An 18,652-nucleotide genomic window follows, 5' to 3' on the forward strand; every position below is an offset into this window, starting at 1 on the left:
TTGTTGTTGTTGTTGTTTTTAATTTATTAGCACGAGCAGGCCCGGGGAAGCAACAGAAAGAGAGGGAAGAGCAGACTCCCCAGTGAGCAGGGAGCCCGACCCGGGGCCTGATACGAGGCTCGGCTCGATCCCAGGACCCCGGGATCATGACCTGAGCTGAAGGCAGATGCTTCACCTTCTGTGCCACCCCGGTGGCCTAGAATAGTTTTTAAGGCTCATATGCAGTAATAAATATTAGAAATCTTTAATAAACCTTAAACTGGAATTGAATATATTCAAAATTATTTGTGAAAACAAAAGCAGGAACAGTAAGTACAGTGCCAGACTCTCACAAGTCAGTCAGTAGCTATTTGTAAATATGGAAAATACTCTTTGTTTCTTTCTATTGTTCTCAGCTAATGTTCAACAAAACCAGATAATCACATTTTAACTGGAGCAAATAAAAAAATTGTATCAAAAGTCTCTAAGTAACTGGATTGACAAAATATGTGCCCCTTTAAGGATTCAGCCTCCCTCTCTCCCAGAATTCTTTTGCATGGGTTTGGGCACCTACAGTACCTGTCTTAACATTGAGTAGACAGTGTTTCTTTATCTGGGGTTACACTTGGGGGTTGTGGGTCCAGGGGCGAGCCTCAGAGAGCCTATGTCTCTAGATGCTCTTCGTTATCATCACAACGCACTGATGGCTTGCTGTGGGCCAGACAGTGGTCTATGCCCTGTGCTCACATTAGCTCAGTCTTACACAGCCCAGTGCCATCCTACAGATGAGGAGACTAAGGCACAGGGAAGCATGCCATTTTCCTGAACTCACATAGTAAGTTGTTAAGCCTTAGATTCAAAGCTAAACATCTAGATATTTCTCAGATTCTGTTTACATGTGTGTATGTGTTTATTTACTTTTTCCTCATAGGAAAGTCCCAGATGACAGTGTCTTTATGTCTGATTGATGCTGGTGTTTTGTTGTTGTTGTTTTAAGTTTTTATTTATTCATGAGACACAGAGAGAGAGGCAGAGACATAGGCAGAGGGAGAAGCAGGCTCCCTGTGGGGAACCCAATGTGGGACTCTATCCTAGGATCTCGGGATCACATCCTGAGTGGAAGGCAGATGCTTAACCGCTGAGCCACGCAGTGTCCTGATGCTGGTGTTTAAAATACATTATTCTTTGCTTTAAAAACTCTATTTTAATCTTGCTGAAAACATTTAAAACCAAGTTGTTTTTTTCCTCTGGTACTATGTGTCTGCATTAGGTGATGCTATTTAACAAACGAGCTGCATTTTCAGTGTTTACATTGTCATTGGTCCAGCCACTTCTCTTCTCAAAAGACAATTTAAAAAAAAAAATTGGCTGTGCAGTTAAAGTTTTGAAGCTCTCATCTGTGTGTATATTTAAAGAAAAATTCCTATTTGGGGCTTTTGTAGTTATCTAAAAAAGAGAGGGATGTGCTTGATTTCTACCCTGTGATATTATTAAAAATCAGAAGATTCAGAACAAACTGAAATTAATTCTTGTCCGTTCTGTTCTTCGTTATATGTAAATGTGATAGTCTGTTTGACTCTTGATTTTTCTTTTTGTCATTTCAGGTAATTGGGGAAAAAGCCAAACCAGACTCCTTAGATAAAGTAGAGACTTCTAATCTTGTGTTTTCTAGTATTGGAAGTACCCAAACTAATGGACTTTCTGTTCCTAGTGAAGATAAAACCTTTGAACCACTTGATAGCTCAAGAGTGACTTACAGTGATACTGTCACACAAACCACATTCAGCAAGACTTATGATGGGCTCAGCGATCAGTCGGTGATTTGTCATAAGTCTATGTACAGCACCCTTGAAAAGGAAGTTGATGTTTTTCATGCAACAGTACAGACAGAAACCAGTGCTTTACAGGGCCTTATCCAGCATAGCAGCCCCATGAGCAAAGAATGTCAGCCTTCGTCGGAGAGGACGGATGATACAGAGTATGTGATAATTAATCTGGAACCAGTTACTTTCGCTTTTGAAGAAAATACCTATGTACCAATACAGTCAGAAGTTGTAAATAAAACCGATAAGCCTGCAACCTTTAATACAGAGTTGATTAAACAGGTGTCACCTGCCTCAAGTCTTAGGCATCCTGTGTCTGCATTTGAGAAGGCACAAACACAGGGCCTTAGGGATGTTCCCTCTCTAGCAATCTCCGGAGAAAAAGATACTAACTACCTTTGTGCCTCTCCAGTAAGTGGAGAGACTCTTGGAAATGAAATGTGTTTGCTACAGAAAGAGATTCCAAACGTTCCATGCTCATCATCACCATCTGATAATTCAGTGATAGCAGAGGCGTTGTCATTAGTTAAAAGCTCTAATTGTTCATTACCCAGAGAAGAAATGAAACTCTCTCAAGAATTTTTCCTGCAGACTCAGAATCTCTTTGGCATATCTTCGGAAGAGATCATAGAGCCGTCCCAGGTTGAAGAAGTGGTCTCGGCATCTGCCTCTGCCACTTTGGGAGGAAATTACTCCCGTAACTGTATTCCATCAGTGGGTAACAAAGCAGAGAGCTCTTCAGAACCAGTGAATGATGGAAGTGGTCTAAAGAGTGAAAATAGGAATTTGGAATCCTTTAATTCAGCATTCACCAAACAAACCAGCCTCTCAGTGAGTAAAGAGGATGCCAGCCTGGAGTCCTCAGAAGAAGATTCTGACATTGATCTCATTCTCAGAATATCGCCACTCACCAGCCCCAGAGAAGAGATGCCGGCAGAGGAGCTAGAGCCACAGCGGGAGGCCCCACTGTCAAATTTGGAACTTCAGGATATGACTGAAGAAATAATCAGGCCAGAAGAGGTGACTCTCCTAGAAAACCGAGAAGCGACTTCTGCTAATTATACATCCACTTACCCTGCAGTGCCAGAGAAATCATTGGAAAGTAAGGAGAGGAAAGGTGATAATTTACAGACAGTTACCTTAATACTTTCTAAAGAAACCTGTGCCCTTGAGATTGCAGAGGAGGTGAATGTTACCTCAGACTTTCCCTTTGCTTCTTTAATTGAAGAAGTGTCACCAGCTTCTAGTCCTGACCCCGAAGATCTAGTTGAAACAGCACAGCCATCTCAGGCTGTGTCTCTGTGTAGTTTACAACTTGCTGGTACACAAGGTAAGAGAAGCGACAGATTCTCCCAGATTGAGTCTGTAGATTTGGCCGTAACGGAGAAAGAAAATTCTTCTGTTGGTCTTACCCATCCAGTGGCACAAGATAACTTAATTGGTGTACAACAAATGCAGCCTTCTGCCAAAATGCCTCTAGTAGGAAGTAAGCATCCAGGCAGAAAAGATGGCTGTTTAAGCTGTCCTGGTAAGGTAACCAAGGAAATTATCCCCGGGGAACATGGCGAGGGTCTCTCAGAAGAGGTGCCATGTGGTGATATGGAGCTGAGCCAGCCTGCCTCAGATGCCAAGTACAGAGAGGACTTCAAGCTTTCTCTGGAAAAATTAGTGACATCAGGAGATCCACTGCAGCCAGTTAGTGTACAGAACAGGAATTCGGACTTAAGTCATCTTGTCTTAGAGCCTGGTGAGCCTCCATTTAGCCCTAGAAAGATTATTGAAAATAAGTCTTTGGCTGACACAATTGTTTCTGCAACTGCCCCAACTGGTAGAGTGGATCTGTCACTAAAACAGCAGCCCAGCCCTAAAGGTATTAAGAAAAATCTCTTTAGCAGTGGTGTGAAGACAAATGAAGCCGTTTACACTCAAGCACAGTCCTTGAGCTCTGGCTCAGTTGGCGGAGCTGATACACAGACACACGAGCACTCAGAGATCCCCAGACTTGCTTTTTCCTCAGATGGTTCCAGACCTGTGAACACAGAGACTGGGTTCCAGACACAAGAAATCTCCGTAGTCAGAATGGCCAGTTTACTTAGGAATAATGATGCTGAGGCCAAGCTCCATGAAGAAGCCACAGATCTAGGAGGTGTTGACTCCCAGCCAAACACCACATCTCCAAAAGACAAGCAAAAAGCAATCCATGCGCAGCAAGACGGGGCAGTGTGTGAAACCAGAGATCTGTTGAATGCCAGGCCTTTGCTCACGTATGTACCCATGGATTTTTGCCTTCAAATGGCTGTTGCTGGTGAAGACACGAGTAGAGAGCCTTGTGCTTCCATCGCTCCCCAGGCTTGTGCCCCTCTTGTTTGTGAAGTCTCTGAAGAGCAGACGGCAAATAAGGGCTCTGGTGAGGGGCTCCGAGCCAAGGAGGACTCAGATACCCTGGGTGGAGACGTGGATGTCAGTGTGAATTCTGACATCCATTATGAGCCACTTTCCGGAGAGTCTGATCATGACTCCTGTGGGGACAGTAGAAATCCCAAAACGGAGGCGGAGGGTTCCTGCACTTTGAGGTATAGTCAAACCAAGAAAGAAGAAGATGCTTCAAAAGATGATTCTGACTCTTTCCAGAGCCTAAGTAACAGTGATAATGAAGAGTGGGTCTACTCTACCCAAGCCCCAGGGCTGGAGATGGGCATGGCTCCCAGACACTGGCTTGTTGGATTCAAAAAAGAAGACAGATGTGTGCCATCTTATGTCCAGATCCGAGACCTCCGTGGCATTCCCAGGATTTATGCTAATTTCACCGTCACTAGAGAGCTCACGGATACCACGAGAACTATGCACAGCTTGAGGCACCCCAGTTTCACTGCAAAATGTGGCTTGCTCAGCTCCTGGACAAATAGCTGGCAGGTGACAGATGACCTCACACAGAACATTTTAGATCTGGAGTATCTGCGTTTTGCACATAAGCTAAAACAAATTGTAAAGAATGGAGATTCTTGGCCCTCTGCTTCCTCCACTGGTGTCTTTCCAAAGGAGCCCCCTCTCCAAATTGGTGCTGAAGCTTTCCCTCTGACAAAAGTATCTGAGTCCCCGGCTCTGCACCCCGCCTCCCGGAGCAGAAGTCCCCTTGTGGTAACAGTGGTGCCCTCGGGCGCCAGGCAGCGGAGTCTGCGTGGGAGAGACCATGCACTGGGCACTTTGGATGGTTCTTCCTTTTGGAAGGAGAGCTGTGGTCGCAATAGAAATCATCTTGCAGACTCCGAAAGAAATCAGACTGGGTCGTTCCACCTCAACAAACTGAAATATAACACTACTTCAAAAGAATCCCGGAATGATGTTTCACTTATTCTCAATGAATATGCTGAATTCAGCAACATGATGTTGAATAGCAACCTCGTGGGTTTCCCAGAGAAGGAGTCAGCTGTGGCTTCTGGAGAGGCCACCTCTCGAGAGGTGTGTTCACCTATCCTGCGGGCAGCCTCCTATGAAGATGTGATCGCAGACCTGTGTACCAGTTTGCATGTCAAACTGAAAAGTGTGGTGAGAAAGGCCTGTAAGAGCCCCTTCCTGTTCTACCTCGTGGAGACCGAAGACCAGTCGTTCTTTGTGAGGACAAAGGTAAGGTGCCAGATTCGTCCTAGACTTTGCATTATTCTGATTGCTACCCAACTTTGTTTTAGAGGTAATAACATGTAGCACCCTTGGCTTCAGAGAGAAATCATGACACGAAGCGGCCTTGGAGTCTGACAGGGCCTTCTGTATCTGCATACGGAATGTTCTGCTACAAGCTCTCCCGTTTGTGCTCTATCTGAACACGTGTACAATGTTCTAGAATTAGTGCCGTGACTGATGTTTACACCAAAAAGTTACCACTCCAAAGTCTCATACCAGAAATATGACTCCTATTTAAATATAAGCACAGATGTATTCCAAAGGTAGAATTCAACAAAAAATGAGTACGTGTGTCCTCCATTAGTATGGATAGTTGAGAGAGACCGTTTGGGTTTGGGGTGTTTTTGAGTATCAGGATAGCTGACGTTCTGGTGAGCACATGCTCCTGACCTTTGAATGCTAGGGCCGCAGTCTGTCTTGGATCACTGTGAGCTTTCTCCTTTTATCCTCTCCGAATGCATTTCTTTTCTCCTTGGGGAGAAGACTTTTCCTTCTGCTTTTAAAATACACTGTCAACAGGCAGCCTGGGTGGCTCAGCGGTTTAGTGCCGCCTTCAGCCCAGGGCGTGATCCTGGAGACCTGGGATCGAGTCCCATATCTGGCTCCCTGCATGGAGCCTGCTTCTCCCTCTGCCTGTGTCTCTGCCTCTCTCTCTCTCTCTCTCTCTCTCATCTCTCATGAATAAATAAAATCTTTAAAAATAAAATAAAATACACTGTCAAATGCACAGACAGGCTACACAAATGGTGCCTTCCCCTGGGCCCCCTGCTCTTAATCCCTCTGAACCTTTTGGAAACAGGTTGCACGCAGGATGCCCCACTGCCCCTTCCTGCTAAGCCTAAGTGTGTGTGACCTTTAGCTTTGGAGGCTTAGGTGCCCAAGGGCAGGGACACCCCTCTGAGTGATCACAGCCAGTGACCCATCATGCCGTGTGCCCACCAGGCCCACAGACCTGGCCGTGCGGCCTGTGTCATGAGTTGCTTGTCGTGTCTCAGCGCCCGTCAGCACGCAGTAGTTTCTCTGTCATTGGTTATCTCCTGTGACCTTGATGGTATTGAAGAGTGAAGGCCAGTTACGTGGTAGTTTCCTTCACTTGACATTCATCTCTTGCTTCCTCACGATTTATGCATGTTAGGCGAAAATCCCCGGATACAACTTCCTCCCCTCTGTGTCCTGTGAGGAGGCCCACCAGCTCCCTTGTCCTGTGCCTGGGTTTTAGTTGCTGTCACGTGAGGATGCTTCTGCCGGGTTCGCCCAGTGTGAAGTTAGTAAATGTGCTGTGGTTATTAACACACGGGGAGCTAGGATGGGACATCTGAAAATACCCTCTTCCTTATCACACTTCTGCCCATTGACGATTCTTGCCCGACGCAGTTCCTGATATGATGGGTGCCACGTGGTGTTCCAGTCCCATGTTCCTTGTAAATTTAGTAGTGGGCGCTCTGCTGCAGGGAGGGCTTTCCCTTCTACCTCATTTGCTGCTTTATGTCCCATGAAGCCACACTCTATCCCATCGTACTCAGGGTTACCGTCCAGTCCCTCATCATGAGTGCCTCCTTCACCCCCCTCCCCCTTTTCTCCCCCTTCCCATGACCAGCAGTGTGTTCTCTGTAGTTCACACTCTGTTTTCTGGTTTGTTTCCCTCACTCTCTTTTTCCCTTTGCTTGTTTGTTTTGTTTCTTAAACTCCACTTGTGAGTGAGATCCCGTGGTCTTTGTCTCTGACTGACTTGTTTCTCACAGCATCATAGCCTCTGGCTCCGTCCACATCGTTGAAAATGGCAAGACTTGTTCTTTTTGATGGCTGAGTAATAGTCCTGGGGGGGTGCGCACCTGTGCACGTGTATGGACATCATCTTTACCTATTTACTTATTGATGGACATTTGGACTGCTTCCATAATTTTGGTGTTATACATAATGCTGCAGTAAGCATAGGGATGCATGTGTCCCTTGGAATAAGTATTATTGTATTCTTTGGGTAAATACCTAGTAGTGCCATTGCTGGATCTTAGGGCAGCTCTATTTTTAACTCTCTAAGGAACCTCCACACTATTCTCCAGAGTGGCTGTACCAGTTCACATTCCCACCAACAGTGCGAGAGGGTTTCCCTTTCTCCGCAACCTCACCAACACCTGTTGTTTTTTGTGGGGTTTTAAAAATTATTACTTAAGTAATCTCAGCACCCAATGTGGGGTTCAAACTCACGATCCAAAGATCAAGAGTCACGGGATCCTCTGACTGACCCAGGCACCCTTCTTGTGTTGATTTTAGCCATTCTGGCAGGTGTGAGGTGTTATCTCCCCATAGTTTTGATTTGCATTTCCCTGATGATGAGTGATTGTGAGCATCTTTTCATGTCTGTTGGCCATCTGGATGTCTTTGGAGAAATGGCTGTTCATACCTTCTACCCATTTGTAATTGCATTATTTGTTTTTGGCTGTTGAGTTTGGTAAGTTCTGTATATATTTTGGATGCTAATCTCTATCAGATATGTCGTTTGCAAATGTCTTCTCCCATTCCCTAGGTTGCCTTTTAGTTTTGTTGACTGTTTACTTCATTGTGCCGCAGCTTTTTATTCGATGTAGTCCATAGTTTATTTTTGCTTCTGTTTCCCTTGCCTCAGGAGACATACCTAATTTGTTATGACCAGTGTCAAAGAGGTCACTTCCTGTGCTGTGTTCTAGGATTTTTATGGTTTCAGAAGGCCTCACATTTAGGTTTTTAATCCATTTTGAATTTATTTTTGTGTTCGGTATAAGAAGGTGGTCCAGTTTTCCCAACACCATTTATTGAAGAGATTGTCTTTTTCCCATGAGTCTTTCACGCTTTGCCAAAGATCAATTGGTCATATAGTTGTGGGTTTATTTTTGGGTTTTCTGTTCTGTTCTACTGATCTGTGTGTGTGTTTTTGTGCCAGTACCACACTGTTTTAATCACCACTGTTTTATAATATAACTTGAAGTCTGGAATGGTGATGCCTCCCATTTTTTTCTTTTTCAAAATTGTTTTGGCCATTCAGGGTCTTTTGTGGTTCCATAGATTCTCTGTTGTAGTACTGTGAAAAATGCTGTTGGTGTTTTGATAGGGGTTGAATTAGATGTGTAGATTGCTTTGGGTAATAGTATGGACATTTTAACACATTTCTTTTGGTCCTTCATTGCTTATGGTAATGCTCAGATTGTCCCAGACACAGTCAGCAGGTCTTAAAAGCTGGCTTGTCCTTCTGACAAGTCCCCATAATTGTTTGGATCCTATCTTCCTTTACGGTATAACTCCATTTACAGTTTTATCTCATATATTCCTTGAAGTAGAATTTCTCTGAGGAGTTGTGATTTGTTTAAGTGAAGAAGAGCATTTGGAATCAGTAACTGGGCACTGGGTGAACTCAGTGTCATTGGGTAACACTGACTCCAGGCCCTCTCAGCAGAGCCAAAAAATATATGGATATTTAAAAAACTAAAATGGGTGCACACTCATACCCAGTTCCAGTCCAGCATCAGGAGGCTTATTCTGGCCATCTTTGCCAGAGTAGCAGGTCTCCCCCAGAAAGCCAGCTCCCATCATCCCAGATGCATCTGCCACCCCGCTTACATTCCCACTGGATATCCGACCCCCTTCTTCAGTGCCTGGACCACCAACCCAAAGCTGCTCCCCAGACACACTGCCTCCCTCAACCCTCTATGCTTGCAGCAGGAACTAGTTCAAAGGACAGCAGTCTTTAGTGTACATTCTAGAGCCCAGCATATAAGGGGAGGGGAAATGTTGCCTTTCTGTCATGATCCTTAAAGCTAGTGGGACAAGGAAAACACTGGTAAAGCACACAGAGTAACGTAAAATCAGCAGTCGAGGTGATGGCGCAGGTGTTTGGACATTGCTTTGAAAGGATAGGCCTAGTCAGGAAGGTCGGGACCTTTTTCTGAAGGAAGTGATGCTGGCCTGTTGTACAAGGCATGGACAACTAGACTAGAAAGTGTGTAGGTTCTGAATGTTCGCCTAGATTTGTTTCAGAGTGCACTTATATCAGCGCCTCAAGAATTCCAGAGTATCTGTCACGTGGTAAGTGTCACTTGGCAGACCCACAGGTGTTGAATCACTATGTAACATTAAACAGCTGAAGATACTTGTGTCTGTCATCGTGGCAGAGTGTGTTAGGGGAGGCCAGGTCTTTTTTTTTTTTTTAAGATTTTTAAAATTTATTTATTCATGAGAGAGAGAGAGAGAGAGAGAGAGGCAGAGACACGGCAGAGGGAGAAGCAGGCTCCACACAGGGAGCTCAACGTGGGACTCGATCCCAGGACCCCAGGATCAGGCCCTGAGCCAAAGGCAGACACTAAACCACTGAGCCACCCAGGGATTCCTGGGGGAGGCCAGTTCTGGGAGTTGCGAGCGGCCTCCACAGAAACCACGTTGGTGGCGGCTCCCTGGTTGCCCTGCTGCCCTCGGGGTCAGCATTGTGGAGGGCGTGGGGGCCCTCGGGCCAGAGGGCTAGCACCCCCCCCCCCCCCGAAGAGCTGGGTCTGGAGGTGTGGACAAGGTACAAGTCCCACTAAGGCACTTGGATGAGCCTGAATTCAGTGGGGGAGGCCCTGGAAATACTTCTAAAAGATAAAGAACGTCGTGTGTGTGTTTGAGAGCCATCTCTTCGGCTGCAGTGTGGGGAATGGACTGGAAGCATGATGGATAAACAGGCCTTCATGTGAGCCTAGACTCAAATATGTATTCTTCTCTATAGTGGCTGATGGCTCCTATTTTATACCATTTAAATATGATTTTAAATAATTTATATTAGGGCAGCCCTGGTGGCGCAGCGGTTTAGCGCTGCCTGCAGCCCAGGGCATGATCCTGGAGACCCGGGATTGGGTCCCACGTCGGGCTCCCTACATGGAGCCTGCTTCTCCCTCTGCCTGTGTCTCTGCCTCTCTCTCTCTCTGTGTCTCTCATAAATAAATAAATAAATAAATAAATAAATAAATAAATAGATAAATAAATAAATAAATAAATAAATAAATAAATAAAATATAATTTATATTAAAAGATTTTTATTCCCCATCAACGATCCATTTGTTTTCCAAAGTTTTTCATAAATGGTTGCCAGGTCTGTTTCTGCAGCCCCTCCATCATCATTGTTCCAGTTTCCATGTTGCTTTGGTAAGCAGTGTGGTTGAAAAATGAAGCTTTTTTTTTTTTTTTTTAGGCTGCTTGGCCTCCAAAACTAATCTAAAAATTATTATTTTTTTTTTTACCTTGAATTGAAGTTAATTTTGTTTGGCTGATTACATATACTGTACCTTGACCAGTGCTGAAATAAGGGCGCAACTCAGTGGCATCATGCCACAGTGAGCAAAAGACCCGGTTTCTTTTTGCTTCCATCGTCTCAAAAGCAACAGCACCATTCTTGTCCTTGACAGAGTGCAGAGGATGCTGGTTTTTTTTTTTTTTTAATAATAAATTTATTTTTTATTGGTGTTCAATTTGCCAGCATACAGAATAACACCCAGTGCTCATCCCGTCAAGTGCCCCCCTCAGTGCCCATCACCCATTCACCCCCACCCCCCGCCCTCCTCCCCTTCCACCACCCCTAGTTCGTTTCCCAGAGTTAGGAGTCTTTATGTTCTGTCTCCCTTTCTGCTATTTCCTACCCATTTCTTCTCCCTTCCCTTCTATTCCCTTTCACTATTATTTATATTCCCCAAATGAATGAGAACATACAATGTTTGTCCTTCTCCGATTGACTTATGTCACTCAGCATAATACCCTCCAGTTCCATCCACGTTGAAGCAAACGGTGGGTATTTGTCATTTCTAATGGCTGAGTAATATTCCATTGTATACATAAACCACATCTTCTTTATCCATTCATCTTTCAATGGACACTGAGGCTCCTTCCACAGTTTGGCTATTGTGGACATTGCTGCTAGAAACATCGGGGTGCAGGTGTCCCGGCGTTTGATTAGGTTGCTGGTTTTTGTGCAAGAGAGAGAGCGTAGTAGCCACGTTCAGTTCACACCTACAGCTGGACTGCTTCGAGACACCACACATGGTTTGGGAGTGTGTGTTGTGTTTCATGATCATATTTATCTCGTGGCCACTGTTTACAACAGAAAGTAAAAGATTGGGGCGCCTGGGTGGCTCAGCAGTTGAGCATCTGCCTTCAGCTCAGGTCGTTGATCCTGGGGTCCTGGGATTGAGTCCTGCATCGGGCTCCCTGCATGGAGCCTGCTTCTCCTTCTGCCTGTGTCTCTGCCTCTCTGTGCATCTCTCATGAATAAATAAATCATAAAAAAAAAATAAAGTAACAAATTTTGTGCAAAGATAAAACTATCCTTCAAGCAAGAAGGTGGACACAGTATAAATTAAGCGTCAGAATAAAGTATTATCAAGATAATCTAGAGCAAAATGTTTTCAAAAACTCAGCTCCCCTGGGAAGTTTTCTGGCCTGGGGAGTCCTGAGGCACTTGGGAGAGATGGGGTGTCCGGCCCCACTTATCTGTAAGATGCGGAAGCTCCTTTATTATTATAGAAATTCAAAGTGTGTGACCGAAGAGCCCAGGTTTCACGGGGTGTGGTAAAGGTGTTGAATGTCTCAGAAAATGTGTTCCTTCACATTTATTTATTAGTAAACGAAGTCAGAGCCGAGGATTTGTACTGAGACGTTTCAGTGGGCTCTTCATCAGATCTTACCTGGAGGAGTTTCTTTGAAGTTACGTGGCTGTGCATTTTGAGTTGAAGTATCGAAATGATCAAATTTGAGTTGTTTTGAGATCCAGGGACACTGTCCTTTTACAAAGGAAATAACAAGTGCTGGTCAGACTGTGCTCCTGGTGCCAGGAGAAGCCTCAGGGTGTGCGGTGGAAACGTCCAGAATCCTTCAGACAGAAACAGTGTCTGCATTACAGAGGGGTATGCAGTGAAGGAATTGCTCGTAATTACTCGAGTAACTGCCAGTCAGGCCTGGGACAGGTGGTCCTGCCGGTGCGGGAGCATCCAGGGGCTCCCCGGCCATTCATGATGCTCCGGGGGATGCAGCTTGGCCTTCCCAAAAGTTGTAGGAGCGTTTCGACTGGAGGTGGCATTTTGAGGATGAATATCTGCATCCCCAAGGTAACAGCCTCAGATCGCAAGAGAGCCCCGTGTCTGTGCATTAGTCTGCTCTTGGCCACTTCGTGGACATAAGGATTGATTAGAAAGTGCTTTCCTTTTAAATGAACCTCTAAACCCAGTTGTTAGTGATGCCTGGGAGCCATCTGTTTCAGATGTGAAAGCTCGTTTAGAGATGAAATCTTAAAAAAAAAATTTAAAATTAAAATTTAAAAATAAGTAAATTAAAAAAAAAAGAAGTAGGACTTAATTGCCACCCATGTTGCCTGGTTAGGATAGTTTAGGGACTAGGATGTGCTTTTTGATGTGCTTAGTGGACTATGAAAGTAATCCTGTGCAGGTGGCCCTTCTGTGGTATTAGTCATTTGTAAATCTTTCAGAACATCCTGAGGAAAGGAGGCCATACGGAAGTTGAACCTCAGCATTTCTGTCAGGCCTTCCACAGAGAGAATGACACGCTCCTGGTCATCATCAGGAATGAAGACATAGCATCGCGCCTGCATCAAGTGCGTCTGCCCCTCTCTTACAGGGCTGTTCAGGCATTTTATGGGGTGTCCCCCGGGGTAGCTAACTGACCGAGGCATTTGTGGGGTGTGTTATGGCTCCGAGTGAAGACTTCCCTCCTAACTAGGGAAGAGCCCTGGCGAGGGGGGCGGTGTGGGGACATGGTCTCAGCCCAGATTTAAACCCACACAGCAGGAGTGAACCTTCCTTTACAGGGACTGGCAGAAGTTTTCTTAACTCTGTACTGATATTAGTGTGTCAGTTGAGTAAAAGGGGTTGCCTGTCCGGGGGAGCCCCCACTGTGCAGCCTGGGCTCAGGGCAGCTGTTGGTGTGGGAGAGGAGCCCAGTGCCTGCTTCCCGGCTCTAAGGTTCCCCCCACCCCCAGTATCAGGCCCAGGGGGTTTCAGAGACCTCTCGGGAAATAGACGAGATGTTAGAGTCCTCGCAGCAGCTGAGATGAACCGAATCCATATTCCTTAAGGGAGGTGCTGCTGGGGTGTGATGGGGGTTATGGCAGGTGCTGCTGGGGTGTGATGGGGGTTATGGGAGATGCTGCTGGGGTGTGATGGGGGTTATAGGAGGTCCTGCTGGGGTGTGACAGGGGTTATGGGAGGTGCTGCTGGAGTGTGCTGGGGGTTATGGGAGGTGCTGCTGGGGTGTGAGGGGGGGGTGCAGAATTCTAGTCATTTAGCTTAGGTTTATTTTCAGCTGCTCCTGAATCTTGCAGTCCTTGCATAACAGTGACCCCACCAACCTCTCCCTCTGGGTCCTTTGTGTTCGCTAGATCCCCTTTCTTCTGAAGCTGAAGCACTTCCCCAGTGTCCTCTTCGCTGGAGTGGACTGCCCTGAGGACGTGCTCCAATCCACCTACCAGGAGCTGTTCCAGACTGGAGGCTTTATGGTCTCAGATGACAAGATCCTGGAATCCTTAACATTAGGTAGGTCTTGTGTTTTCCTTCCTTGTTTCTGTCTTTAAAATCTAATTGGGTCCATTTCTCTTGCCCCAGCGACCAAAACACAACTTTCTCAAAGAGATTAACTCAGAAGTCGCTGTCAGTCACCACCTTGTGAGGCCTTCATTTGTGCCCCGTGCTCTGCTGAGCCTCCCTTGTGGCTTGCTGTCACCCCCGCTCCTGGCACGTGTGCTCCTGGCCTCTCGGGGGCCACCTGTTCTCTTCAGCACCAACCCCGCTGGGAGCATTGCCTGACCGTTCACCCTTGCCTCCTATGCCTGCCCACAAGCCCTCTCTTCTGCATTTCTCTTGTTAACAGTCCTGCCATCTGGGTGATGTTCTGGAAACATGCCTCTTAAGTCTTGTTAATTATGTGCCAGGCACTCCTAATACTCTTCTCCCTGGGCAATGATTAGACGGAGGAGGTGGTGACAGCAGCCCGGCATGGGGGCCTTTTGGTATAATCAAACCCTGCCCTGGCTGATGTCATACTAGAGCTCCCTGTAGACGCCACTCCTGGCCCATTGGAGGGGGTGGACCCCCACAGCCTGAATTCTGCACGGAGACTGGAGTGGGGAGTATCTGCAGGTGCAGGATGTGGACTTCCTGCTTGTGGGGTACCTAGGATTGGTGTCTGGGTGCCAGGTAGCGGGCCTAGGCACCCCTCACCATCAGTTTCTGGGCCCCACGAGACCGCTTCTCTTCTGTCTGTAGCTCAGTTGAAGGACGTGGTCAGAACCCTGGAAAAACTGAACAGAAACGGAAGATGGAAGTGGCTGCTCCATTACAGAGAGAACAAAAAGCTGAGAGAGGACGTCAGGTGAGGCCGCGGGGCGCGGAGCCTGTCAGGGAGGCCGGGAGGCTGGAACCGCCACCGAGGGTTTGAGGCCCAGACTTTGACAGCACTGGAGGCCAATGGAGGTCAGACTCGGGAGTCCTGAAGTTTGGGCTCTGCCGCCGTGAGCCGTGAACCTGGAGGGACTGGAAGCGTGGCCATGGGCTGCTGCGCTCCTGGGCCTGTGTCACAGGACGGAACAGGAAAGGAACGTTCCCTTGGTTTAGTCGTTCGGGAACCAGCAGACTGGAAGGAGGCAGCAGGGCGGGGCTTCTGGGCAGCGCTGCTTTCCAGGAGGAGCCCTGGGCCATGGGGCTTGTGCTGCGGTGGGGCTGCGGTGGGGCTGCTGCCGCTGGGCCCGGGGTGGATGCGTGTGGAGCCGTCGCAGGCTCCTCGGGGACCAACCGGCGGGTGGCCAGTGTCGTACAGCAGTTGCCCCCACACTCCAGGGATTGGGAGTGGCCGCATGGGCGCGACAGCAGACCTGACCCAGGTCAGACGAGGAGCTGTGGTGCCGGGTTTCAGGCCCAGAACGTTCGCCTTAACCGTACCGCTGTCCTCTGTGCCCCACCGCGCTGCTCCCTCCCAAGGACAGACGGAGGCGGGAGCAGGTCTGGGAGAGGCTGTACCCGGAAAGCACTAGTGCAGGAGGAAAAAGCGAGCCAAGAGGACTGAGCGGACCCCAGAGCAGATGCTGCACATCCGGGGGGGGGGGGGGGGGGGGCGGTGGAGGCGGTTAACCAGCCCTTCAGAGTAAGAGGGTCAAGCACAGGAACGCACAGCGCACCGGTCCACCTGGCAAGCACGGGTGGATTTCCCATGTTTGGACATTAGGTAAATCGGTCTGCCACTGCCGGCCCTCGGATATGCACTCCCACCACAGTGGCCATCATGGGCACTCGCCAGAAAATGTCCTGTTCTGTGGCCTCTGGAGGCCTTCATCTCAAACTAAAACCAAAAGAACCTTAGCTTTTAAAAACTTCTGTTTCAGCAAAGATGTTTATATTAACAGGTGGTTATCAGTAACCTCAAAACCAGCCTGTGACCCAGCTCTAAGCAAACATGACCAATATATGGATTCCATACATTCATAATTTTTAACACATTTGCAAAGTAAAGATTTTGCAAATATCTTACTTATAAAAAGCGGGGCTCATAAAACATGTGGTGTGATGCCAGTCACTTAATTGTACACAAAGGGTAGAGCCTGAAGGAAACGCAGCCCTGTGACATGGCCAGTGTCAGTACTGCTGGAGACGTGGGGACCTGGGGGACTTGTTGGCTTTCCTCCAGAAAGCAGATGGACAGACGTGTAGAAGTTAGAGGAGATTTTAAGGGAGGTCACAGGGCACTGGGGGCTCGTTGGGTTAAATGTCTGACAGGATCTCCGCGCAGGGCGTGAGGGAAGCCCCGGGTGAGGCTCCGCACAGAGCGTGGGGTCTGCTAAAGCTGCGGTGTCCCCCACTCTCTGCCCCTCCCACCTCCGCACACTCTTAAGAAAAAAATTTAAGGGAGTGAGAAATGACCGTTACCAAGCGGCAACTTCCTAATGAAGCTGCTAATCTGACTAAGCAGATCAGTGGTGGCCCTAGAACGGAGACGGGAAGCATCGTGGCACGACCCCTCCCGTAGCTGGGGGCCACTGGACCTGCACACGGAGATGCCCCCCTGGCTTGGAACGAGGCCTGCACGTCTCAAAAATGTGTGTTGACAAAGGGAGGAAGTAGGCCTGTGCCGCTTGAGGGAACCTGCGGGGCCACAGCGAGGTCCGGGAAGCCAGGTGCATCGTGGGAAACGAGAGAGGAGGGAAGCAGCGTCTTGGGAGTTTTGAGTGTTTTCACGTATTGTGAAGGCAAGAAGTCGAAGAATAAAAGCTAAAAATGAAGACACAGTAAAAAGTAAACTCACAAATTTATACTGAACCTGAGCTTGGCTAACATTTCTGCGTCCGTTACAGAGTGGATTCGGTCGCACATAAGAAGAACCTAATATTGAAGTCCTACCAGAGCGCAGAGCTCATCGAGCTGCTTCATTACCACCAGTGTGACTCTCGGGCAGCAACAAAAGCAGAACATTTAAAATGTCTGCTGAGCCTACAGATCCAGCACATCCAGGCCAGGTTTGCGGTCTTCCTAACAGGTAAACTCACAGCCTTCGTCCGGGCTTCTCTAGAAACGTCCAAGATCTGTGCGCGTGTCCACCCGGCAGCCAAGAACCAGCCTTTTGCTGTGTTGGGAGAAGTGCGCTGAAGGCCCAGGACACGGGCCACTGGGTTCAGTCTGGCGCGTGGCCCCCAACCCACGTGTGCCTATGCACCACACCCTAGTGCTCCAGGCGAGACCCGGGGACTCTGTCACCCCGGGAGGACGAGCCGCCCTTCAGCAGTGATGTTCCACCTCCCGACAGCCGCTCCTGACCCCACACCTTTCCTCCCTACGACAGTGCCGCCCCCCCCCCCCCGATGAAGCAGTTCCCTACAAGTTAGTGGGTGTTTTGTTTTTAAAAAAGGAGTTCTGATGCTTATAAAGTATATATATACATCAATGAATTTTTCACCAAAAAGTATTTTTTTCTTTTTACAGAAAAGCCCACTGTCTCCAGAGAAGTCTTTGAAAATAGTGGCATCCTTGTTACAGATGTAAATAATTTCCTTGAAAATATACAAAATATAGCAGCTCCATTTAAGAGTAGCTATTGGTAAGAACACTTTCCAGAAGTCTTCTGTGTGAACGGGACGTGACACATACTGACATTTGCGTCTGTGAGGAAACCGGTTGTTGGCAAACTCTGTTCTTTACCTTCTACATCATGCTATAAATTTTAAATCTGTATTAGGGGTGGAATTGCTGTTGGGTCAGCCTACTTGAGGAAACCCACTTCATCTGAACGGCACACGTCGTCACTGGCAGTTCACCTTGTTCCCAGGACACAGGAGACAGTGACCATGAGGTGCCTGGAAGTTGTCCCTGCTGGACCGCGTCCTGCTGCTGAAATACCAGTGTCCTGTTAATCAGGGATGAGTGGCAGCTGGCCTAGACCGCGATGCCACCGCCAACCAATTCCTGGTTTCCTTTTACTTTGAAAATTTTTTAGATAAACAGAGTCGTTTTCTCATATTTGAAAAATCAATGTTCTACAACTTGGAAGTTTTCATTTTTACACTTTGCTATGAAAATCTTGGCCGTTATTCAAGTGGAAAATGAGCTGTCCACTAGCTTTGTTGCAGTGTTCGATATTATTGTTTTAAATTTCATTTTATACAGAGAGCCTTCAAAACAATTATAAGCTCCATGCTAAAAACAATTTTACAAACGTTTACTTAGTCGTAGCAAAAATAAGTGTTTTGACCGATGGCTCGGTTTTTGCATGTCCACGTCCAAAAAGCGTACGTAGTGCATGGTAGTCCGTCTTAAAGGCTTGACTGCCCTTGTGAAAGCTAGGCTCTTAACTGGGGGATCTGCTGTTATTCTAGCAACACTACAGTCACGTTGCTGATTTATAAACTGTTTTCAAGAGCTCAGTTTTTGTAAATACTGCACTACAAAATCAATTCTGAGGAAGAAAATCACTTATTTATGGTATTAGAAATAATTTCTACAGTAATCTTTAAACTCAAAACCAAGCAAAAGATGTTTGTAGACACATAGTATCTATTTGGAACAGAGGTTTTTGTAACTAATTTGTTTCATTTTTTTAAATAAAGACCCCTGAAGATCAACTTTCTGGGATTCCTTTAGAGCAAAACTTGAGTTTGTGGGGACAGTGGTGGCAGTTTTCAGACC

The 18,652-nt window shown here is 47.1% G+C and overlaps 1 protein-coding gene across 7 annotated transcripts in view; it reads left to right on the top strand.

Annotated features, from left to right (window-relative positions):
• Positions 1-18,588, top strand: part of TASOR2 (transcription activation suppressor family member 2) — a 75,541-nt gene extending 56,953 nt beyond the window's left edge. For all 7 annotated transcript variants that reach the window (XM_055331136.1, XM_055331140.1, XM_055331139.1 and 4 more), the window contains 6 exons: positions 1,584-5,426; positions 12,958-13,083; positions 13,867-14,020; positions 14,750-14,855; positions 16,828-17,009; positions 17,453-18,588. In XM_055331136.1, the coding sequence (XP_055187111.1) occupies positions 1,584-5,426; positions 12,958-13,083; positions 13,867-14,020; positions 14,750-14,855; positions 16,828-17,009; positions 17,453-17,571 (4,530 nt within the window). In that variant the 3' untranslated portion in view covers positions 17,572-18,588. The remainder of the gene's footprint in view (positions 1-1,583; positions 5,427-12,957; positions 13,084-13,866; positions 14,021-14,749; positions 14,856-16,827; positions 17,010-17,452) is intronic.
• The last annotated feature ends 64 nt before the right edge of the window (positions 18,589-18,652 follow it).

Source organism: Nyctereutes procyonoides, unplaced genomic scaffold, assembly GCF_905146905.1.
Source record: "Nyctereutes procyonoides isolate TBG_1078 unplaced genomic scaffold, NYPRO_anot_genome, whole genome shotgun sequence".
Lineage (NCBI taxonomy): Eukaryota > Metazoa > Chordata > Mammalia > Carnivora > Canidae > Nyctereutes > Nyctereutes procyonoides.